Source organism: Durio zibethinus, chromosome 2, assembly GCF_047325235.1.
Source record: "Durio zibethinus cultivar Kanyao isolate XHJ-2024 chromosome 2, ASM4732523v1, whole genome shotgun sequence".
Lineage (NCBI taxonomy): Eukaryota > Viridiplantae > Streptophyta > Magnoliopsida > Malvales > Malvaceae > Durio > Durio zibethinus.
This window is the reverse complement of record NC_143163.1, coordinates 39,273,878-39,298,796: the sequence shown is the minus strand read 5'-3', so window position 1 is coordinate 39,298,796 and position 24,919 is coordinate 39,273,878. Positions and strand designations below refer to the sequence as shown.

Here is a 24,919-nt window from a genome sequence, read left to right as displayed (position 1 = left end):
AGTTTATCTAAATTTTTTACCAACCTTTTTTATCTTGATTTAAAAGAATAATATTTTTAAAAAACTTACATATGACATTAAAAATTCAAGCAATTTTATGTAAGATTTTGAAAATTTAAAAAAATTTTATCTTAAATCTAACATATATATATTATATTATAGAATATATGGATACTTGATAAGATATGTCACATAGATACTTATATGGATAACTTATTTTTTTTTATATGTAAAATAATAATTTAATTTAAAATTTTAACCAAATAATCCCATTCAATAATTATTTTATTTTTAAAAATATTTGAAAGTTTAAAAATTAGATTTATTTTAATATTTCAACAGTTTTATTTTAATTTAAATCAAATAAAATTTATCCCAAACTCATTTTTTTCAAATACATTTAGAATAAAATCAATAATTTTGTTTTTTTTTTTAAATAAACTATTAAACCATCTATACATCTTTTTTTAAATTTAAAAAATATATATAAAATTTAGATTTATCTCTAACAATCTAGATATATGATCTATTTTTAAATATATAATTTAAATATATTTTTAATAATTTAAATATATCTGTTTTAAATTTAAAAATTTTAAAAATTTTATAAATTTTAAAGATCAAATATCATTTATTTCACTATTTAATCGATGCCATCTTCTGCCTTGATAAAATATTCTTATGCTAAATCTTTCTTATTACTCATTTAGTCCATTAATTGCACATATCAATGATATTAATCGTACTTGTATCAAATAAAATATCATCTTAATCTTTTTCATTCATTACCAATTGCATATATTCTTTTTTATTTTAAAAAACTATTATTTTGATTTTTAATAGCTGGTTAATGGTTGAAAGGGATATTAATTACAAAACATTCAATATAGAGCTTTGAGAGTTTTCATCAACAATTGATATTATTTTAAAAATATACCAGTGTGACAAAATTTCTCTTATCAATTTTGTTTTACTTGATCAATAATTATAGTTTTACCATTAATTTGTGAGATTTTTGCACTACTATAACTTGCTTTTAAGAATAATAAGTTATATATTAAGTTAGAGGAATTGAAACTTTAAAATCAAATATCCCATCAAACAAAACAACAATTTTATCAAGTAAATTTTAATAAAAACTATAATGTTAATATTTAAATATTGTATTTTGTTTAACTAGATTATTGTAGGAAGTAGGAATTGAGATATGTTTGCTTTAATGTTAAAACTCAAGGCATCTTTGATCTTTACAATGTAATAGTAAAATAATCTTATATAAGGTTTCTTTGTTTATTTTGTATTGCTAAATGTTGTATCCATGAAATACAAAAGTGAAAAGATTAAGTTGGGGTACTCTGTTATGGTAAAGTAAAAAAGTAAACTATGGAAATAAAATAACACCACTTGCTTTTATTTTTTGAAAATATTAATCTTTATAAGATGATAAATATATTTACTTTGCTACTAAACTTTATCATTTTATATTAATAACTTAACATTGAGATCGAGATGAAAAGCTTTTTTTTTTTCTATAAAACTTTTGAAGACAATTATCCACGGTATCTACAACTTTTTTACTTTTTTAATCAAATTGTTCAAATAATAAAAATTTATTATTTTCGTTAATTTTGTAATATAAGTTTTTTGTCATTAAATACTGATATTTAAATATAAATGATAAAATAATTAAAGTGAAAATGAAATTATATATTTTTAATTATGAATGATAATTTAATTCATTTGTATTTCATTATATTTTTAAGCATTATCCAATTTATATCCTTAAGCATAGGAAAGTGTTTATTTTTCAAGACTTTCTATAATTTGTAAATTTAAATGCATTATTTTCAAGTTAAAATTTGATAATTACACAAATTTTGAAAATAGTTTATGAAGAGTTGATTATCCATTTTCACTTAAAAATTTCAAAAAATAAAGAATTTAATATTTTTGAATAATACATTTATATTTTGTTCATATATTTATTTAAAATTTAATATTATTTTATAATTATAATTTCAAAATAAATAAATAAAATAATTCATGCATTGCATGGACCACAAGTTAGTTAATATAATATAAAATATTTACAATTTTGACAATTTTTTAATTTAATATGAAATCCAATTCTTTTTAAAAAATGAACTCATTATTATATAATATAAAAAAATTTATAATTTGATTAGTTAGGTAAAAAATCTAGGTTTTTTTTTTTTTAAAGAGAAAATGAATGTTGCAATTTTGCAATTGTTTTCAAAATTAAATTTGATAATTTGAAATACAATATAGTGATACAATATAAAAATAATACGAATAAAAAATATAAAAATAACATGTTTAAATTTTTAACAAAAATCATAAATAATTTTAATAAAATTTAAAATATATTTTATATTTTAGTGTCAACATAAATTATAACACATAATTTTCATATAAAACATAACACGAATACATAAATTATCAATATTTTATACAATACAAATATTAGAATTATTAAGTTTACTCAAAACTCTCTTATTTATATACTTTATCATTATTGATTTTTATAGTAAAAAAAAAATCAACCATAAGTTGACCATGTTAATAACATGTAGTGTATACTAAGAAACACTGATTTTGCTCACTACTTGTAGTTGTTATTGTGTATATCATTTACAATTAAAAAATTTAGTACGCAAATATAAGGATACAAAACATATGATATACAAAATTCAAAATTATATCATAAATTTTTTAATGTTTAATTTAGGAAAAAATATTTTTATTAAAATTGAAGCAACAGATAAAACTTTCAAATGCATTCACATCCAAGCAATCTTACAAATAATTTTTGTTTGGAAATAGAAAAAGAATAGCTTAGATAGTTTAAGATTGGAGGCAAACCAAGTAAATTAGGGAGGAAAAGCAAATGGAAGGGCAAGTGGAGCGTTTTATAGAAGGCCTCTCCTCTCCCACAAAAGTATACAAAAAGTTGGAAGGTTCGCAGCCAATTTACGCAATACATCAAGCAAATCGCTCTCAATTTAATTAACAAGCCCACTTGCGTACACATACTTACTCAGTGGACCCCAACCTTACTCAATTTTTGATTCTACCATATTTTATTTAACCAAAATTTGCCTCACCATACCTGAGAAAAATATATTTTCCAAATTTGCCTCACGAAAATTGTGTTTGCCGTGGGCATGGGTTGTTAAATGATATATTTTATAATTTATGTTGAAATTAAAAATTTAACAATTTACTAATAAATTATATTATTATTAACAAAACTTAAAAATTTATTTTTAATTTTTTGAATTTGAATATATGATTTTTATGAGGTAAGAGGATTTTTTTAGTTAAAAGGGTATTTCTTGTTTTATCTTAAAAATTGATCAAAATTATTTATTTAAAATTTATAAAAAAAGACAACATAAAAAAATAAAACTTAAGAATTCAAGACTTAACTTAATTAATCTAAATTTAAAATTTTAATTTTAATATTTAAAATTTATCTTTTTATTTCTCAATTGCAGACAACATAAAAAAATAAAACTTAAGAATCCAAGACTTTAACTTAATTAATCTAAATTTAAAATTTATCTTTTTATTTCTAAATTGCAGCCTACAATACAAAAAAACAAAGCTATTGTGTTGTGATACTTATCCATTTAGCCGCGTCATCCCAATGTGGCAATGTCGTTTTTTAACCTCATTTTCTGCTACAGTATTTAACTATGGGTTTAGACGAGTGTAACTGCGAACTAAGCATTGAATGCTGCTGTTGCCGCCAAACGTGAGGCTTTTTGTCGTGTAGAGGCCTGCCTGGCGTATGTACTTGGGCCGACTCGTGTCGTGTGATTACAACAAGGGAATGATAGGTGGCCACTGACTGTTGTTAGAGTTTTCGATAATTACGACTCAACCATCGGGTGTTATTGCGCATCGCCGCGTTTCCACGTGTTTGAGTCACCAGCTCGTAATCTGACATCGATACGGTACTGTTAAATTTACAAGGTAGTACTTGGTTTGGCTTTAATAAATGGCCCGCTCACTGCGAAATAATTACTGCATTTATCTCCAATAATCCCATATTACCACGTGTGTTGGCCCGTCGGAAATTGACCTTTGAAAAAAAAAAAAAATATTTTTAAGTTGGGTATCGTTCAATTTGATGATCTACTTCGAATTGTCAATTGTGATTACAAATTATAGTTTAATATAATTATAATAAAATATTTTTATTTAATAATTCCATTTAAAGGGATCATGTTATTTATAATGATTGTAAAATAATTAATTAATTATAATTTAAAAATATATAAAAATTATTAAAATTTTATTTTATATTTCACTTGATGGCATTGATATATACAAATATTGTATACTACCAATCAATTGATATACTAATATTTTATTAACGAGTAAAAGTAAAAATTTAATTAGTTACTAAAAATAATTTATTTTTAAGGATTTAATTATTTTATTTATTAATAGGATGTTATAGTATGATTGGTTGATTTATTAATTCGTATAACTAGTAAAAATGATACATTAATTACATATTTTATTAAAATAATTTTTTTCTTAAATATATCTTAATTAATGCCATCAAGTGACGTTAACATTTTATAAATTAAACTTTTAAAGCAAAATCATAAAGTATTAAAGTGATTATGATTTGTTGATAGAATATTGACCGTGTGTGATTCACCCTACCGATCAAATCCCTAAAAAAAAAAAAGTAAAATTTAAATATTTATCTTCACAATTATGTTGGTATGTTTTTATTATTCATATTATTTATATTTTTACATAGAACTGACGAAGGAAATTTCAAGGATTGGGCTCCAAAATTCATTGTTTTATCTCAAAGGGCTCGATCAAACTGGTCTCAGGCTAGACGGAATGGGCGAAAACGCCGAGGGCTGAGGCCCATTCCAATCTAACCAGGGCCGAAGTAACCGACCTGAAACCCGAAATAAAAAACCTAGACGGCCAAAAACCAGATCGAACAATCAATCGACCTAGTTAGAAAGTCCCCTCAGAAAGTCGGATCTCCCATTTGCCAGGCAGCAAACAATTAAAATAAGAAGTAAATAAGAAAACCTCATCAGCCGTTGATCTCCGATTAGGTAAACCATTCACTAATTTCCTTTTCAAATTTTGATAAAATGCAAATTGTTCAATCGCATTTTTGGTTCTTCAATTTCAAATTTCGCAATTTTTTTTGCTTGGTTATGAATATTCGTAATAAGTATAATGAAATGAGGGATTTTATGTCGTTCAAAGCTTATTTCAGTTTACAAGATTTATTTCAGTGATTTTACTTAGGCAAAATTGTTATTTTCCTTGTCTTTTACTTTAACTTTGTTGTGAACTTAAAAATCTAAAATTCAAGGTAATTTATAGGCTTAAAGGCCAAGGAATTCGGATAAAGGAAAAATGGTGTGGTTTAAGTTATTGATAGAAGGGGGAATGTTTGAAGTGTGATTTTGTTCATTTAGCTTTCTTTACATTTAACCTTCACTTTTGTTTGAGAAAAATCGAGCTGAGTTAGGAACATGATTGATTCTAAAAGAGAAACAAGCCTTGGACGCCTGTGTTTCCATGGCATTCTTGTTTTATAGTACAACTTGTACTTCCAGTATTTGAGATGTGAAGAATTGTTGGTGTTTGATTTGGCAGAAGCTGATTTTGGTCGGAATAATGAATTTTCTGCTGCTGCGGTCCAATCAACAGGGAGCACCAGAACCACCTCCAGTACCAGAGGAGGTGGCGGAGTCAACTTATGTTTCTAATTCTGCGATAACTTTGGAAGGGTTTATAGCAGAAGATCCATTTCCAGAGTATCCCACAGTTGAAAATCATGATGGACAAACTAATGGATTTTTAGGCAAGAATGCTGGTGTTGCAAGTGATAAGATTGCATCTGTCCATGATAACCACATCGATGTTTCTGAAGAAGATGGATGGATCACTATTCCATATAGTAAGTGCACACCTACTCTACACATTTTTTTGGTGATTCTTGTAGTTTTTTCTGTATCTACGTATGGTTTTAATGATTGGTTTTTACTCATTTTTTATCCTTTTCCTCCTCTCGTTGTTCCTTTAAAAAAAGTTTAGTTTGTAAAAGAGGTTCCTGTTTTAAGTATATGACACCATGTTATGCATTGAATCAATCTGCTCCTAACATCCAAACAATTGAGGTTGTGTAGAAGCCAATGGCCTGATATTTGTTTTGATTGCTGATTTACAACATCTGGTACGTAGACTGAGTCCGGAAAGGTAAATGCCCTAAGCACTGAAATATAAAAGTTAAATGTAACCAATTTTTATGGAATTATGTTAAGTATATTTCAATTTGATAAGAATTTCCTGGCACGATTTAATGAATGCTTATTTACAAATGTTATCTCCCTGAAGTTTGTGTTTGATGTGCTTTGATATACTTCCTGAATTAATACACAGTTTATTTGATATTTCTTTGTTGTATATCTAACCTTGATATGCATTTGTAGAGGTCCTCCCTGATGATTGGAATCATGCACCAGACATACGTTCGTTACATTCCCTGGATCGTTCTTTTGTTTTTCCTGGTACCTTTGTCTTTTTTGAACCTCTTGCTTCTGTCAGATTTGCCATGCAGTTGATTTTTATTCATATAGGAGATATGTTTTTGTAACTTGAATGTTGATCTGTTTTTTTCTTCAGGTGAACAAGTTCATATTCTAGCATGCTTATCAGCATGTAATCAGGAAACAGAAATTATTACCCCATTTAAAGTTGCTGCAGTGATGAGTAAAAATGGTATGCGAAAGGGTGCTGAGAAACAAAATGGAAACATGGAGGGTGAGACAAATTCAGTGCCTGTAAGAGGGGAAGTGAGTCCTAATGGTGCAGTAATGGATCAGAATAGTGAAAACTTGGAGATAGATAAGACTGATCCAGCTAAGGATGTCTCTTCTAGTGAATCATTTCTTAGGATGGAAGATCACAGAAGACAGACTGAAATGCTGTTGAAAAGGTTTAAGAACTCTCATTTCTTTGTCAGGATTGCAGAGTCAGGTGAGCCTCTATGGTCCAAAAAAGGTGCTTCTCAGACAGCTCCTGAGTCGTCTGAGTTGGATACCCATCGGGCTGTCGCAAATGAATCCAAAAACACTGCCAAGAATATATCTAGACAACATGCAGTTATTGATAGAGGAAATTTTGATGCCAATGTTTCTGGTGGAGTAGCTAGAGATGGTGTTAAGTGTTGCTCTCTTTCCAATGGAGACATAGTGGTAAGCACAACAGAAACTACATTGTTAATTATATATTGTTGTTTTCCTATTTGCTTTGACTTTGGATAAATGCTGGAGACATATTTGCATTTATTTTCTTGGCTGACAGGTAGCAAGTTAATTGTTTCCATTTTTCATGCAAATGAGTTATTATGGTAACTGCTTATATTTCTGTCTGATTATGCTGGATGTGTTATGGTGAACCTTGTAAACATTCAGTTGGTGTAGTAATTGCAGTGTGTTTTGAATTGCTGACTTGCATGTGGATGACATGCCAGGGGGCAGGGACAAAGACAAGGAATGCACTCTCTGTGACTCGCCTCTTGCCTCTTGCCTCTTGCCTCTTGCCTCTTGCCTCTTGCTCAAACCATCCCTTTCTGTTCTAGCTTCCAATTAGAGGCTAAACCATTGTCCAACCCCTCACTGTCAAAGACTGGAAAGAATCCAACTCCCTATCCCAAAAACTGTCCTTTTCCTGACAAGAAATCTTTTAATTACAAAAAGCTACATTCATCTGGATTTTCCAGGAAACTAAACAGAAAAAATGGAAAAAGATGGCTGGGGGGGGGGGGGAGAATAGAGAGATTTTGAAGCAAAGTTGTTGAAGATTGAAGATTGAGCAATCTGATGATCTTGTAGAACTCCTTGCCTCAATCTTTCATGGATCTTTGCTAGAGGGAGATATCAAGATTTGGCTTGCTGGTGCAATTTTGGAATTGTGTTAAGGAACGTGCAGATGATTTTGATGGAGAATAATGATCAGACAACGTTGTTTGCACCCGCAAAAAGAATCCTAATTGATTAATTATTGACCTTGGGAACTAGCCTGTAGTTAAAGGTTGAGTTCTTGGACGGTATTGTGAGAAATGGTAGGTAACTTGGAGAAGTATAAAGAGTAATTTCAGGTAGAATAAGAATCTTTCATAACATTGCTGGAGAGAGGTGAAGATGGAAAATGGTTATATCAGTTTAGGACTATGTTTTTCCACACTCAATATCTTGTTAGAAATCTGGGGCATTCAGCAATGCACTTCCTACCATGTCATTTGGAGGCTTGCTTATGAGGCTCCTGCTAGGCAACCTAAAAGACATTACTACTCATGTAAACTGGATTTGATGGAATTATATTTTTAGTATGCTACATATTGCAACCTCGCCACTGGCTTGTTCTTGTTCCTAGGCTTTTTTCCAAGTTTACTGGAGGAAGCCTATCTGGATTGTAAACTGCTTTAAGTTAACTATTATCTTTCTCTGGTTCTGCAATTGATTGCAGAAGCTTTTAGATGCAATTCTTCTCTTTTGTTTTAATTGGCATATTAACTTTAGTATTATTTAACGCCTTGCTGGGTGACTTGTTGATTCAGAGTACTGATCCTCATTCTATTTCTCTGTTTGGAAGGATGCAGGTACTTTTACAAGTGAATGTTGGTGTTGATTTTCTGAGAGATCCTGTCATTGAAATTCTTCAGTTTGAGAAATATCAGGACAGAAATCTGTCTTCTGAGAATCAGGACAACTTTGTTTATGCAAATCAAGATCCATGTGGAGAACTGTTGAAATGGTTGCTTCCTCTGGATAATACTCTTCCTCCCCCTCATACTTTATCTCCTCCACCACCTTTAGGTTCTGGTTCTGGAATTAGTAGCACATCTCAGAGGTCTGCCTTTTCTGCCTCCTCTGGCTCTCAGCTCTTTTCATTTAGTCATTTTAGAAGTTACTCCATGTCATCGCTTCCTCAAAATGTTGCAACTCCTCCTGGACCTGTTAAAGCCCAAAGTTCTAAACCATCATTTGACCTTGATGAGGTGGATCATTCCTCTTCTCAGAAGAATTTCAAGAGTCAAAGAACAGGGACTGGTGAACTTTTATCTTTTCGGGGTGTGTCACTAGAGCGAGAAAGATTTTCTGTCTGTTGTGGATTAGAAGGGATCCATATCCCAGGAAGAAGATGGAGGAGGAAACTTCAAATAATTCAACCTATTGAGATCCATTCTAATGCTGCTGACTGCAATACAGACAACCTTCTTTGTGTTCAGATAAAGGTACACCTTAACGTTCACTATTCCTGATAAATCACAAATACTTTTCTTCCACTCTCATGGACATTGTCACTAGGATCTTTTATTCATTTCTGAAGTTATTTTGCAGAATGTTTCTCCAGCACATTTACCAGATATTGTAGTATACATAGATGCTATAACAGTTGTTTTGGAAGAGGCTTCTAAAGGTGGACCACCTGCTTCCCTACCAATTGCATGTATTGAAGCTGGAGAAGACCATAGTTTGCCAAATCTAGCTCTCAGGTTGTTTTCACTCTAGGTCCCTTAATTTACTTGTAATTGTTTTTGACGTTTAGCATTTTAGCATGATGAGTAAGGTATCCACCCAAAAAAAGAAAAATATATTCATCTTTTGTTTCTGTATCAGACATGCTTGCTTAGATGTATGGCATAATGTCACTAGTACATTTTCAATGATTGACAAAACCAAATTGTTGCAGAATATTAAACAGTAAATTAACAAAAAACCCTTGCATGCATGAGGACTGCCTTTAAATGGTATACATTTATTTGACCATTATCTAATATCTTGAAATGTGTTTGGAATTAAAGTTTAGCTGAGTTATATCTACAGCCATCTTATGGTGCTGTAGAAGTGGGAAGAGTTGTGTATCCTCATGAGCTTATTGATGGTTTTGTTGCAGGAGGGGTGAAGAGCACTCTTTTATTTTAAAACCTGCTTCTTCTATGTGGAGGGACCTCAAGACTTATGGAGAACAGTCTAAATCATCCAGTTTGCAACCCCCTTCCAAGACTTTCGATAGAAAGGGGAGTGCTTCAATTGTTAACCACTATGCAGTTATGGTATCATGCCGTTGCAACCACACTGGTATGTACATTTCTCTTAGTTTACAGTATCATCTGGCGAATTTCGTGTTAACTACATGTTCTAACTATTAACATAGCAATTTCTTATGTTAAATGTAGAGTCAAGATTGTTTTTCAAGCAGTCAACAAGTTGGAGACCGCGAATTCCAAGGGATCTCATGATCTCAGTTGCATCCGAGATGTCAGGACAGTATTCTGGACCTAATGAAGGAGTCACTCAGCTTCCAGTTCAGGTATTGTACAATTTGATTCTCTATCTTTCTTGCTTGCAAACGAGTCATTTATCTAACTATGACTATTCTTATTCAACTGGTATGATTGTCAGGTCTTAACTCTTCAGGCTTCAAATCTGACACCTGAAGATCTAACTATGACAGTTCTTGCTCCAGCCTCCTTTACATCACCTCCATCTGTGGTATCATTGAATTCGTCTCCGACATCACCAATGAGCCCATTTGTTGGTTTTTCTGAGCTTGCAGGGAAAGCAAGTAGTGAGAGGTGCAGTAGTGCAGTGTACAGACTCAGCTCAATGCCTACTATATCAGAGAATCAGAAACAGAATGGTGATGCTGGGGCAAGGTTTACTTCTCTCGATGAGCATTTGACTTCAATAGCTGATTTCATTCCAACTTCTGGTTTGGGATGTACTCATCTCTGGCTGCAGAGTAGAGTACCACTAGGGTAATGCATCATCTTTTGTAATATTGATTCTAATTGTGAATATACAAATGGTAACACGGTTCACATTGATTGCTTCAGATGTGTTCCTGCTCAATCTACGGCTACCGTTAAGCTTGAGCTGCTTCCATTGACTGATGGCATAATCACTCTTGACACTTTACATATTGATGTTAAGGAGAAAGGTATCCATCTGTTCAGTTGTCCCCTTTTATCATTTGCCATGCCTGTATAATTGAACTATGTTAGAAGAAATGTGTAGCTTATGTGTTTTTTATGGGATCTATTTATTGTCGGATAGCTAGCCATGCATTGATCTTGAGCACGTCATATATCCATATTTGACATTGAAATATAACCTTTGCTGAGTGGCACAAAAATGCATGCCTTTTCTGGATGACATTGTTTTTTAATTCTCTCCTCACCAACCGTTAATGTAGTTTTGTAATTTATGTGTACATTGTCTCTAGCACATTTTGCAGGTTTTGTTCATTTTAATAGTTCTTTATTCAGTAAAATGTTACACTTTCTTCTGGACATCATCAAATGTAATGCTTAAGGTCTATCAGAAAGCTAAATTTTTATGGTGAATTCATTTTGGTGCAACAGGTCTTACATATATCCCTGAGCACTCACTGAAGATAAATGCGACTTCTAGTGTTTCCACAGGGATTATTTAGGATGGATTGCAACTTGTGTTTCTTACTTCATGTTATCTTTAGCCATCAAGGATTTCAAAATGTCATTCATTCTGTTATCCAATATTGGGCTTCTGGTGCTGTATTGTGCAGAATCTTTGGTAGCAAGGTAGATATCTTCCTGTGTTGAGCAGAAAAGGAATCGTCTTACTGATTCGTCTGAAAAATACGGCCACAAATGATTTCTTGTAAACTGCAGTCTTGAGAATGGCATTTGTTATATACCCCCTTTGATGGGGAAATAAATGTTCTTTGTAGATGAATCTAGAGGTGTGAAACTGTATCAGTTGCAAAGAAATTACAAGACTTGTGTACTTTATAGGTAATCAGGCAACACAAACCTTGTTAGGATTCAAAGACAGCCATGTTACACTTCCAATATAGTGAATTTGTACTCCTCTGATACAATGATTGTTATAACTCATTGCCATGGCAGCAACCCTAGTTCATGAATAGCTCAAATGGCTCGAAGTTTGCTGGTCAAGAAGACCAGTACTGGTTGTGATGCTGGTATTTTTTACAATGAATTGTTTATGATCGATAAGAGAAAAGCAAGCTACGTTATTTCTGTAATGCATTTATCGTTTTGATTATTGGTCATGGAATTCAGACTTCAAACTTCTGTATCCCACTGTTCTAATTTGCATTATTCCTTTTCCTGTTCATACTGTGGTTTTCGAATATGTAGGATCTGGTGAGGGGCAGGAGAATATCATTAACATCAAGCTTAGCCTGAGGTTTGCAGAGCTTGGGTTTCAATCCAGGCTTGAAGCTGATGCCAATGAGCTGCCGAGTGTGAACTGTGAAGTATTTAAGCTTTAATCTTGATTTGACATATATTACTAACAATTTTTCATTTCATTTGGAAACTAGCTTTGTTTCAGGAGCAAGATAGCCTATAAGGAGTAGATTGCAGTAAAAGGATAGATGAGATAGTTCCTAAGAAAAAGAAAATCTACTTAGTTGAAAATTTTGACAAAATTAAATCCTGTTAGGTAGGTTCACCAGCCAATATTGGTGCTGGAATGCTGAATTGTTGATGGCGACATAGATTCAAAGTCAAAAGAAAAGAGCAATTCCTTGAAAAAGGAAACCAACTCCAAGCACAGGTCTGGCTGCCTGGACTACCTACACTTTTAAACTCTTTCTATTTAGTTCTCACTTGTCAGATATGTACTAATAGTACCATGGAGTGAAGGACAGCTCCTCAGGTTTAATGATCTTGTGGTATAATTCAACACATTCTCCTCTTTCCACTCTGTTTACTTGGAAAAGCAAAAGAAATCTTAACCAGGGTTTCAACTTATATTATATATGTAGGCAATCTGACTTAGCAAACTTTATGTTTAGATATGTAAATTTTTTACAATGGGTTTTACAGGAAAATGTCAGTTAGTGTTGAAATTTTCCTTCAAAGAACAAAGTAATGACTAATATCTTTTACTGTAGTGAATAATGAAATTATGAATGGATGTTTAGTACACTAATCAGTAATTACTGATTGGTAAATTTAAACTGAAAGTTTTTTTTTTGTGAAATAAAATAGGTGAAAATGGATTAAAAACAAAACAAAAAAAGGATAGAGAAGCATGGATTTCAAAGTGACGCGCGCGTAGGCGTCCGCCCACCGAAAATGAACACGTCACCACCCAAGTAGGTCCCACTCTTTTTTCCATCTCTGCCCGAACCACCCCGCCTCTCATCTCGCACAACGTACAATCCCTCTAAAGCCTGTACGGTATTATCTCTCTCACAGGGCACTTCCTGCCCCTTTTCTCCGGGCAGCCCCCCCATTTCGCTTTTTCTTCTGGTCTTTGATTCGATTAGAATAAAAGAATAAAAACAAAAAAATAACAGAAGAGAATCAATTATAGCAAGGGAACTAGAGCGAAGTGTATACTACCATGGTTTCCTTTTTTTTTTTTTTTTTTGCTTTAAAAACTTTTAAACTATTTTAGCTCTGTATTTCGCTTATGTGTAATAATTTTTTAGAGAGAGAGTACATTTTCTTGCTTTCAACTTCCAATTGAGATTATTAATTCGATCTCCTAAAATAAAGAACCGAAAAATAAAAAAAAAGAAACCAACTTGTTTTCCCTTAAGCATTTCCAGACTCCATAAACATTCTACTCTTTTGTTTTTTTTTTTTCTACTTAATTTTGGTCTGGGTCTTTCCACCATTGGGTTTCTCTAGTTTTAGCTTTTTCAGGCTTTGGTTTTTTAAAGTGGGGTTTTGGTTATTAACATTACTAAATTTGGGTTCTTTTAGTTTTGGAGGGTTTTTAATGGTATGAAAAATTGTTAGGGTTAGAAGAAGAGAGAAGAAAATGGGATTAGGTTCTGAGGAAGGAAAGGTGAAGTCTTCGGATATGTGCAAATCAAAGGTAAGGAAGAAGAAGAAGAAAAACAGTGAAAAAGAAGGTCTTGATGATGAAGCTGTGGTGGAAGAAACAGGGTGTTGGGTTAAGTTAAGGTTTATTGGAAGCTGCATTTCTTCAAGATCCAAAGTTGATAGTTCTGTTAGTGGTACTAGCACCCGTTATGGTAATTTTTCTTTGTTTCTTCCTAAACGTTACTCCTTTTTTGCGCTCTGCTATTAAATTGTTGAACTTTTTTTTTTTTTTTTTTTCTCTTTGGCATGTTTTACTGGATGAAACGATATGTTTATTGTTTTGATCATTTATTGATGTGAATGTTCTGTTGCTATTTTGTAAGTACTTTGGAGATGATAATAGAGAAGCTAATTTAGCTTGGTTTAGCTTGTAAGATGCTGCATCCAGCTTAAGGAATAATAATTCAAGTTTATTTTTCACTATTTATGATTGGTGTCGATTAGTAGATTTTAATGAGGTATCTGTCTTTCGAAAATGGGAACATATATATTTTTTGGAATTCTTTTTCAATCCAATGAGAGTTTAACCACCCCAACCTTGAGCTTTTTAAATATTACGAGCTGTGGAAGTTACTGTCCTAAATCATTTTGAACCCTTGTTCTCGTGAGGGACGGACACAGAGTGGTTTAATGTGAAGACTGAAGAATGCCACTATGCCTTGTGTCAAGCATTTACATACTTGCTCAACTAGTTGCCTGTTTCTTTTTGTCTTACATTCTTTTTTCTTTCATATCTTTGCATTCTTAACTTGATTTATAGTCGTTGCTTCCATTTTGATACGTGGAAATACTAGGTCTGGAAACATTGTGAAAACTCTTGTTTAGTGCTAGAACTGATTATCTGCCACAATTAATTTCTTTCATATGGTAGCTATTATTGTTTTAGAGGCTGGGGAAGGAAATCAGTTGCTGGCTGGAGAAATTGAAATATGGCTTTTGTCCAGACTTAATTTAGGTGGTTTGAGTAACTTATTGATGCTGAACTCTCATGCATGATAGCAGCTAATCGATGCTTATATTAAGAAACAAGAACGATGAGAAATAAGAAGTGAAAGGAAACCGCCTTCTGCTATCAATCCTTTAAGGAATTAATTAATAACTGGATGTGTAATATTTGAAATAAGTATAGGATTAGCAATTATGCATTTAAAAAAAAAATTTACAACGAGAAAAATGCTTGTTCTCTCTCGTCTCCATTGAAGAGTAGGTTGTTCTTATTTGGTAGCCATTATGGGCTACACTAGTGACAATAGGCCACTAACAACATGTTGAATGTAGTAAGGCCATGTTTGAAGCAGTGCCAATAGCATATAATTCATTGCTGTTATTTTAAAAGAAGTTTGCCACCAAACTTTTTGGCAGTTTGTCTGAGTATGTATATTTGAACAGCTGGTAGTGGAATTTAGGTTTGTCAGTGCTGGTGTGCCTCATAGGTTGGCTTTTTGAGCACTAAATATAATTTGTATGAATATAGGTTAACTTTACTCTTCATTGACCGTCTTGTGTCTCTATTTTCCTCTCAAAAGTTTTTACAGTCCATTGTGTATTGTTGGAGTATGGTTGAAACAATCCTCTTTAACAATTTGTACTTATTGCTTCAATTTAAATTATTTTGAGAAAGTTATAGATGAAGTAATAGCAGTGGTGATGCCATTGAGGAGAAAGAGATAATGTGAAATATCTGGAGAAACTGAAAGATGTTTTACAATCATATATACTTAAGAATGGATGACAGTATTAGCATTCTAATCCTGCTGGAACTCATGTAGAAAAGGTAGAAGGTGTGGCAACTCAAGTTCCACAATGCCTACCCCAAATTCCCCCTCCTCCCCTACGTTATGTTTTTCCTTGTCAAGACATATATGATTTTAGCTTGTAACATGTTAAATCTGTGCATTTATGAACAGATAACAAATCTGCCAATGATACCAGTAGAGATCAACCGGCAGCTGCAGTTGTCTCATCTACAACCACTAGCAATACAGAAAGTAATTCATCCACTTCCAAACTTGAAGATGAGCTTAAAGTCGCATCTCGGTTACGGAAGTTCACATTTAACGATCTAAAGTTGGCAACAAGAAACTTCAGACCTGAGAGTCTCCTTGGTGAAGGTGGTTTTGGTTGTGTTTTCAAGGGGTGGATCGAAGAAAATGGAACTGCTCCAGTTAAACCAGGCACTGGGCTTACTGTTGCTGTTAAAACACTCAACCATGATGGCCTCCAGGGTCACAAAGAATGGCTGGTTTACACCTTTCCTCGGCGTTTCTGCTCTACTCACTATTTCATATCAGTGACTCACCTTTTCCTTCTGTTATTCTTCTGAATATTTGATCTTTTGTTAATTCTTGGATCATCTATTTGGCAGGCCGAAGTGAATTTTCTTGGTGATCTCATCCATCCTAACTTGGTTAAACTTGTTGGTTATTGCATTGAAGATGATCAGAGACTGCTAGTGTATGAGTTTATGCCTCGAGGAAGCTTGGAGAACCACCTCTTCAGAAGTATGTAGCTGCTATTTTGTATATGAATGATTTTTTTCACTTCAGAATGTTCATTACAAAATTTTGTATAGTTGGATTTCAGTCAGTTTCTTTATATATCTTCTAGGGGATTTGAGTTAGTACAAATTTCATCTCTTTTGCAGATGGCTGATTTTAGATTGGAGTTCCAAAAATAGCGAATCTGCTATCTACTTTAGAAAATGCTGACCCCTTAGATTGGAGTTGTGTTACTGCTCACCCTTGATAGATTACTAATTTATTATAGCTGTATTCTCTGAATAAGGGTTTTATGTTTACAAATAACATTGTAACACAGTTTGTTGCAAATTATGGTTTATGTAGGATCCTTGCCCCTTCCTTGGTCCATAAGGATGAAAATTGCTCTAGGTGCTGCGAAAGGTCTTGCATTTCTTCATGAAGAGGCAGAAAGACCTGTGATATATCGGGATTTCAAAACCTCTAATATCCTACTAGATGCAGTATGTGCGGAAAACTTTACCTCAATAAAATTCTGTTTAACCAAAAAAAATCAAGAATTTTTTTCTGTGGAATGGCCTACTTGTTCTAATAATATGCCATTGCAGGACTATAATGCAAAGCTTTCTGATTTTGGACTTGCTAAAGATGGTCCTGAGGGAGACAAAACCCATGTATCAACCCGTGTGATGGGAACATATGGCTATGCAGCCCCAGAATACGTAATGACTGGTAAGCTTTAATAGAATGGAGATACTTGTTTAAGGTTGCCACTTTACCCCTCCCTTCCCTCATATGCCCTCAGCTTTATACTTGACAGTTAAAAGATTTGCAAGGTAGCTTTAACTTTGTTTATCTGCTTTATTTATATTTTCTTCTTCATCTCAACAATATGCAGTATTCCTCTTTATTGTGGATGAGCAGGATTTTGTAACTATTCATGCAAATATATCTCCCAATGGAGGTTAAAAAAGGATGGTCCATGACCTTTTCTAATTGTTCTCGTGAGCTGATATCTTTTAGTTTTACCCTTTCTTTCGCCTATAACAAATGAATGTTCCAATCTATGAAGCATGTTTTGATGCTTTCCAATGAAAGACATGAGACACTTGGGCACATACCTGACTCTAATCATTATTGGGTTTTATATATCTTACATAACCTTTTAGGGGCCATTGTCAAGTTCAATAGTAAAAATTTTAGAGGTGCCACTTGTAACTGTGTATTCAAATCCTTACCTCCTTGAGACAGGCAGTTACAGAAAACTGGAAACCGTGTCAGATGCAGATACTTATTGCAATATCCCACTATTTTGCTATGTAACTACTGGTAGAATGCCTTTGGATGCTCTTTTAATGGGATCACAAGCTGCAGGCCTTTCCATCCCATTGAATTGGTATTCATATAACTGGAGTGGTGGCAGTTTGAGTTTAAGACATCAGTTGATTATTTAAGATATTTTTCAAGAAAAGTTGCCGCATTACCTGGTATTGTTTATGTGGGTTCATGCAATCCTTTTCTTTGATGACCTCTAAAATTTCTTTTCCTTTATGGGTTTATCTTAATGCATATTTTCGACCTGATCTCCTAATTTGGAGATGACAAGGAATGCTTATCTGTATGGAAAACAGCACTTCATTTTGTTTTTCCTCTTCTTTGAGTCTAATCAAATGAACATAATTCTATCTCAGGACATCTTACATCAAGAAGTGATGTTTACAGTTTTGGTGTGGTTCTACTCGAAATGTTGACTGGTAGAAGATCCATGGACAAAAACCGACCTAACGGAGAACATAATCTTGTAGAATGGGCTCGGCCTTATCTTAGAGAGAGAAGAAGATTCTATAGATTGATCGACCCTAGGCTTGAAGGTCACTTTTCAATTAAAGGTGCTCAGAAAGCTGCACAGATGGCTGCTCACTGTCTTAGCCGTGATCCGAAAGCTAGACCTTTAATGAGTGAAGTGGTGGAAGCCTTGAAGCCTCTACCAAATCTCAAGGACATGGCAAGCTCATCATATTATTTCCAGACAATGCAAGCAGAACGGGTAGGGTCGAGCCCAAATGCTAGAAATGGTATCCGAACTCAAGCTGGATTACTTTCAAGGAATGGGCACAGAAGCCTTTCCATTCCCAATGGTTCCCATGCTTCTCCCTATCACCATCAGTATCCCTATCAATCACCAAAACCCAATGGTAAACCATAAAGTTGGGTACTTAATTATCCTTTCCCCTAACCTCTTCTCATAATTTATTTCTCCCCCCCCCCCCCCCCCTCCTTTTTCTCTTGGTATAGTCTACAGATGTATTCTGTCAAGGCATTTGTTCCCAGACAATGGAAAAAGTAACAGAGAAACATGTTTGCTTTATGTTATGTTTAGGATGTTAGCCTCCCAGCAGGATAGTCAGGGCTGGTGAAGCTTATGGAGCAAAATTCCATGTTAATCATCTGTTGCTTTAATCTATTTGAAAATATAAAAGATTAGCTTTCTGTTCTCCTTCCTCTGATATATGCAAGGGCTGAAAGAGTTGCCTCTTTCTTTTGATGAGTAGCCTTTGTCCTGAGCAACTCTTTAGAAATTATTCTCATTTAAATGAATTCATATAATGGAATTTAAGAATAAGTCTATCTGATATGATTAGTGATTCAATATAGACAATAATTCAAAGGATAATCTTTATTCCTTTGAATAAAGAAGTGGATGTCTTGTCCAAAACAAAAGCACACTCAAATGGCCAAAGAAGTGGATGTCCTGTCCAAAACAAAATCTTGAGACTTTATACATTTGTGAAGCAAAAAGATATAAGAATAATATAACAAAAAGAGTTATAAAAGAGAAAAAGAATTTGTGAAGCAAAAAAAATTAGTAGATGATATCATGGGTTGACAACTACACTCATAATTTAACTTTTGACATTATTATTTAATTAAAAAAAAAAACCCACGCACACACACGCGAAAAGTCTCCATCAGATTTAAAAAAGGGCTCAGCGTCCAGCGGTTCACCCGGCACGTATTGAGAAGAGGAGTAACAACTTGGTAATTCCTCCGTTGGCTTTATCCAGACGACAGCGACAATTCTTATAGCTTTTATTACTCAACCACTGAAACTGACAAAACCGGTATGGTTAGGCAACAAAAGACTTTTCGCCTCTTATCCTATCCCATTGTTTCCTCGCAGCATTTTCTTACTATACGGCGTCGTTTTCCTTCCAAAGTGCTTACTGTTACTATTACCGTATTACTAGTATTTGATTTCATTACTTGCCAGCCGTTTCTTTCCACTTCCAACTCCTGACTTCTCTCTTTCTCTGAATCTTCAATTCTCTTAGGTAAGCCAATGTCTTCTTCTTTCTTCATTTTGATTTTTTTTTGGGTTCTTGAAGTAATGCAATTCTCGTGATTATAGCTACAATTTTCCTCTTTTACTTTGTTTTCTTTTTCTTTTTTCCGTTTTTAATTTCCCCTGTGATTTCGTTAGCTTAGTTTTATTTATTTTGATAACGAAATAGCGAGGTTTCGCCAGTATTGCTTGGAACGCCTCGAATTTATTTACGAGTTCACTCGATTTCTAAGTTTTCTGCCGTTGATTTTGAATCTAACAATAAAAAAATCATGATTTCCTTTTTTCAAAGTGGATTTTTTTTTTTGTCTTTTGTAGATATATAATAAAAACAATATTTTAATGACAATAGTTTCCTTTTTTTTTCTTCTCTGTTTATCTATTTATTTAGGCCTTTTAGGATTCTACTATGGAATCTTCTTTTATACTTTAAAAAATTAAAGGTCGTAGGCAGAGTAGCTCTGACTTCTCAGGCCGGAGCTGTATAAACAAATAGGTTCATAGTTTCCAAGGAACACAACTATTGCTGACTGGTTTTATTTGGTGCATAGATTATCTGCTTCCTTAGTTATGGTAAGCATCAAACTGATTAGTTCAATGAGAAGGGCTGAATTGTTTTGCTTTGCTTCATAATTGTATATAAATTAGAGAACGTGTCTTATTCAAGGTAGAAAAATTCAACAGAGTGTGGGTTTCTTTTCAATTTTATCTTTAAGAACATATTGGTGCTCTTTAGAATACGAAACCTCAACTATAACTGGTAACAATTGTCTTAACACTGGTGTCATGTATTTGTTTTTATGGTGGATGTTAAATGTTAGTATGAGTTTATTCTATCAAGGACTTATTGGAATAGCTTATTCAGTTTTCTATGAATTGGACACAAATTGTGTATAAACAAAAGATTGACTGTTGTCGACTATTTTTAGTATCTGAAAAAGATTTGTTATGTTTTTATTTGGTGCATAGTTTATCTGCTTCCTTAATTATTAGAAATATTCAAACTGACTAGTTCAATGAAAAGGGCTGAATTATATTTTCTTTGCTTCATAATTGTATATAAATTAGAGAATGCATCATATTCAAGGTAGAAAAATTCAACGAAACTATATGCTTCCTTAATTATAGTAATATTCAAGCTGATTACTTAAATGAAAAGGGCTGAATTGTATTTTCTTTGCTTCATTATTGTATATAAATTGGAGAACGTGTCATATTGAAGGTTGCAAAATTCAATGAAAGTTTCTTTCTTTTGTTCTTTTCTTTTCAGTTTTATCTTTGCCGACATATTGGTGCTCTTTTGATCTGAAAACTTCAACTACAACCGGCAACAACTGTCTTAAAATTGGTATTATGTATTTGTTTATTATGGTGGATGTGAAATGTTAGTATGAGTTTCTTCTATCATGTCTCTGTTGTGTATATAAAGGACTTATTGGAATAACTTATTCAGTTTTATACGAATTTGGACATAAAATGTGTGTAAAAGAAAGATCGATTGTTATGCATTTTTTGGATGTGAATTTAATGTTTTGATTGAAGGCTGTGTATGCTTGTTGATGTTGGAATAATTGATTTTGATCAGAAAATGGGGCAAGCTCTTGGGTGTATTCAAGTGGAGCAGTCAACTGTAGCTATAACGGAAACCTTTGGGAAGTTTGATGATGTGCTTGGTCCTGGTTGTCATTGTTTGCCTTGGTGTTTGGGAAAACAGGCAGCTGGTACTCTCTCCTTGCGTGTGCAGCAATTGGATGTTCGATGTGAAACAAAAACCAAGGTTTGTTGCATTATTGATATCCACATGACAATATTTTGAATTTTGAATTTTCAATCCCAATTAGTTATTGCTGCCCACCCCCCCCCCCCCAAAAAAAAAAAAAAAAACCCAGTAGCTGTTATTGAAAATTATATCCTTCATGGAAATGGCAAACTGACTCGGAGAATTTCTGACACAAGTATTCAACTAGTTCGGACTTGTTTAGTGTTGAATTGGGATCAAGTCACAGTATGTGTATTGGATATAATGCTTCTCATAAGGGGGGAAAAGGGAATGAGTCATTAGTAATGGAAGTTTTAAATTTCATTCTTTGGAATATATAAAGAGAAAGGTCTAATCAGTTTGATAATGGCATTTAGAACACTGAATTATTTTTTGAGCATTAAGTTTTTTTTCCCATCTGATTTATTCTTTTATTTATTTTCTGAGGGATTGAAACAAAAACAGTTATTATAAATTGATTTGAGATATTTTATTATAAAAGGTTGTGAGAAACAGTGTTGGATGAGGTTGATGCTATAGTTGGTTATGTGCTCTTTTAAGTGGAAAGCATGTGATTTTCAGTCTAGACCTCCATCAATTATTACAGCTGATTCTAATCTTGTATAATGTCTTCAGGATAACGTGTTTGTTAATGTGGTAGCTTCAATTCAGTACCGAGCCTTAGCAGATAAGGCTCAAGACGCTTTCTATAAGCTCAGCAATACCAGATCCCAGATCCAATCCTATGTCTTTGATGGTATGTATGTTTTAACTTTACCTTACTTTGCGTAGAAACTTGAATCATGGCTGCTCTGGTCATATATATTTTTTAATGTCTAATATGTACAATGTGCTTATTTTAAGTTTATTGACAATTTATTGCAACTGACATGTTTGTGAAAATGCCTCCTGAATAGCATTGCTTTGTTGGAGTGTGGAATGCCTTCATGGTTTGTTTAGTGTTAGGGGGTTAATTTTAGGACGCTGGTATAGAATATGGGGTGTGGGTCTCAAATAGTTTTCTAGTGTGCTTCTATTGGTTCTTCCTTTTGAATGAAGTTTGATGTTAAATTACATTAATAAAATCTCTTCTAACTTAAAAAAAATTTATTGCAATTGATGCCCTTGATTTTACATGTTTTATTTCCCACTATGATATGGTTTTGGATGAAAGTGGCTTAACTACGGGATATCACGATATGGTTTCATGGATTTTGGAAATTTGAATGTTTTCCCCCACCTATGAAGCACGGAGACGGACACAGTCATAGACATGGACATGTAATATGGGTACGACATGATACGAATATGGCGACATGGCAGTTTCTAAAAAATGAGGATGCCGATATGGCAAGACATGGCAATAAAAAATATTTTTTATATATTATAATTATTAGTTAAAAATATATGGTAGATATTGGGCTGATTTTTAAAAGATGTTTACCCTTGTGAAAAAAAATTGATGATAGACTCAACAATAAAAGACCGTATGGTCTCATTATCCACACGAGAATTGTTTTTTTCTTCTTTTTAATCTTCTTTGTCGTATCTGGCTAAGTTCAACACGTATTTCAATATGTCACAAGCATCAAAGTATCGGACACAGATATGACATGGGTACACGAGGGGTTGAGAAGTGTCTTTGCTTCATAGTCTACCACTAACTTCATCATCAATCATTCTCCGTAATCATGAGGCATCCAATCTTTATAAGCATTGGATGATTATGAAGAATCCAGCTGCTGATATTGCAGCCGGTGAAGTATTTCAATAAGGATTTCCTCAATTTTTTGAACCTCTGATATGATTCTTCTCTTGACCTGTGTCAGGACTAATCTAAACATCACTTTATTCCTCTCCTGTGCAGGATGTGAATCTTTGAATTATTTCTCTCTTTAAAAAAAAAACCATCCTCATCTTTTCAGTCTTGAGGATTGTGAATTTTTTGAATAATTAATCTGCGCTTTGAACCATATGCAATCTGTATTTATATTTGATCATGTCAACTCATACTGTAGCTGGTCACACTTCGAGTCGTTATGTTTATAGATCACAGTTCTGAGGATTAACTAATGGAATATATTTTTTGTTTAGTTATTCGGGCAAGTGTTCCTAAGTTGGAGCTGGATGCAGTATTTGAGCAGAAGAATGATATAGCGAAAGCCGTGGAAGAGGAACTTGAAAAGGTATTGCTCTGTCTAGTCTGTTGTTTTAGGATTAATCAAGGTTGTCCAGACTAAAACATACCGGCTATTTTGGATCTTTAGGCCATGTCACATTATGGGTTTGAGATAGTTCAGACTCTTATTGTGGATATTGAACCAGACGAGCATGTAAAGAGGGCAATGAATGAGATAAATGCAGGTATAATATTCAAAATTTTATGAATTAGAATCTTGTATTTGTTTTGCTGTTTTATTTGGCTCCCTTGCACTTATTTTATTGGAACTTTACCCTGTTAGTCAATGTTTGGTGTCCTATCTAGCCTTAAAATCTTCATAAAGAGCTACCTGTGCCCCAAATGAAGAAATTAAGTTCGAATGCTTTAGCTTGTTTAACATAAATTTTGTCTATAGGTCTGATATTTGTTTACTTGTAATAAATAGCTGCTAGATTGAGGGTGGCTGCCAATGAGAAGGCTGAAGCAGAGAAGATATTGCAGATCAAGCGAGCAGAAGGAGACGCTGAGTCAAAGTATCTGGCTGGGCTTGGTATAGCTCGGCAGCGGCAGGCTATTGTTGATGGACTTAGGGACAGCGTTCTGGCCTTTTCTGTGAATGTACCTGGCACAACATCAAAGGATGTCTTGGACATGGTTCTTGTGACACAATACTTCGACACAATGAAGGAGATCGGTGCGTCATCAAAATCCAACTCTGTTTTCATCCCACATGGGCCAGGTGCTGTAAGAGATATTGCTACTCAAATCAGGGATGGTCTTCTTCAAGCGAGAACCACCGAATAGCCTAAAGTTTGGACAGCCCATCTATCCTGCTTTATCAACCCCCCCCCCCCCCCCCCCTCTCCCTATAAAAAGAAACAAAACTTCACTCCTATATACTATCAACAGTATTTTGAGTCTTTCTACTCGATAACAATAGTAGTAATCAAAGATGGTCCAAAAGGTTGTTATCCTTGTTAATAGGTTAAGGTTTAAGGTTGGAATCTTATTTCTAAATCTTGCGACTTTATTGTATGTATGAAAATAGAAGAGCATGTCAGTAGTGGTAGTAGTATATACTCGTTGATAAACTGGGTTTTGAGCTTTGTAATTGTACGCATGGAAGATGTTACAGTGTTTTTTATTGTGTAAAAAAGTTTTAACGGCGTTATTGGTTGCACATACTCTTTTAGAAAATAAATGTTATTGCAGCAAAGGGAGATTGATTCATTGATTGGAACTTTCTGAACGG

The 24,919-nt window shown here is 33.4% G+C and overlaps 3 protein-coding genes across 10 annotated transcripts; all 3 read left to right on the top strand.

Annotated features, from left to right (window-relative positions):
- Nucleotides 1-4,994: 4,994 nt before the first annotated feature.
- LOC111318373 (uncharacterized) lies at nt 4,995-12,161 on the top strand. Of its 3 annotated transcripts, none has more exons than XM_089756746.1 (11): nt 4,995-5,117; nt 5,671-5,974; nt 6,507-6,584; nt 6,700-7,271; nt 8,678-9,313; nt 9,420-9,574; nt 9,976-10,160; nt 10,259-10,392; nt 10,485-10,840; nt 10,919-11,022; nt 11,629-12,161. In XM_089756746.1, the coding sequence occupies exons 2-11, from the start codon at nt 5,692-5,694 to the stop codon at nt 11,646-11,648; spliced, it is 2,523 nt and encodes an 840-aa protein (XP_089612872.1). In that variant the 5' UTR covers nt 4,995-5,117; nt 5,671-5,691; the 3' UTR covers nt 11,649-12,161. The 3 variants fall into 3 exon arrangements, with proteins under 3 accessions (XP_089612872.1, XP_022776934.2, XP_089612876.1); XM_022921199.2 differs by having other exon boundaries at nt 11,447-12,161; XM_089756750.1 differs by lacking the exon at nt 4,995-5,117 and adding an exon at nt 6,204-6,273 and having other exon boundaries at nt 5,851-5,974; nt 11,447-12,161.
- A 1,270-nt stretch (nt 12,162-13,431) lies between these two features.
- On the top strand, nt 13,432-18,894 carry LOC111318374 (serine/threonine-protein kinase PBL34-like). Of its 3 annotated transcripts, none has more exons than XM_022921203.2 (6): nt 13,432-14,079; nt 15,835-16,169; nt 16,293-16,428; nt 16,771-16,907; nt 17,013-17,136; nt 18,096-18,894. In XM_022921203.2, exons 1-6 carry the CDS (start codon nt 13,863-13,865, stop codon nt 18,608-18,610), a joined length of 1,464 nt encoding a protein of 487 aa, XP_022776938.2. In that variant the 5' UTR covers nt 13,432-13,862; the 3' UTR covers nt 18,611-18,894. The 3 variants fall into 3 exon arrangements, with proteins under 3 accessions (XP_022776938.2, XP_022776936.1, XP_089612877.1); XM_022921201.2 differs by having other exon boundaries at nt 13,712-14,079; nt 15,835-16,217; XM_089756751.1 differs by having other exon boundaries at nt 13,712-14,079; nt 16,771-17,136; nt 18,096-18,661.
- A 703-nt stretch (nt 18,895-19,597) lies between these two features.
- LOC111318375 (hypersensitive-induced response protein 1) lies at nt 19,598-24,847 on the top strand. Of its 4 annotated transcripts, none has more exons than XM_022921206.2 (7): nt 19,617-19,736; nt 21,018-21,095; nt 21,333-21,524; nt 22,143-22,263; nt 23,601-23,692; nt 23,774-23,870; nt 24,113-24,847. In XM_022921206.2, exons 3-7 carry the CDS (start codon nt 21,336-21,338, stop codon nt 24,469-24,471), a joined length of 858 nt encoding a protein of 285 aa, XP_022776941.1. In that variant the 5' UTR covers nt 19,617-19,736; nt 21,018-21,095; nt 21,333-21,335; the 3' UTR covers nt 24,472-24,847. The 4 variants fall into 4 exon arrangements, with proteins under 4 accessions (XP_022776940.1, XP_022776941.1, XP_022776942.1 ...); XM_022921207.2 differs by lacking the exon at nt 19,617-19,736 and adding an exon at nt 19,763-20,320; XM_022921205.2 differs by lacking the exon at nt 21,018-21,095 and having other exon boundaries at nt 19,598-19,736.
- The last annotated feature ends 72 nt before the right edge of the window (nt 24,848-24,919 follow it).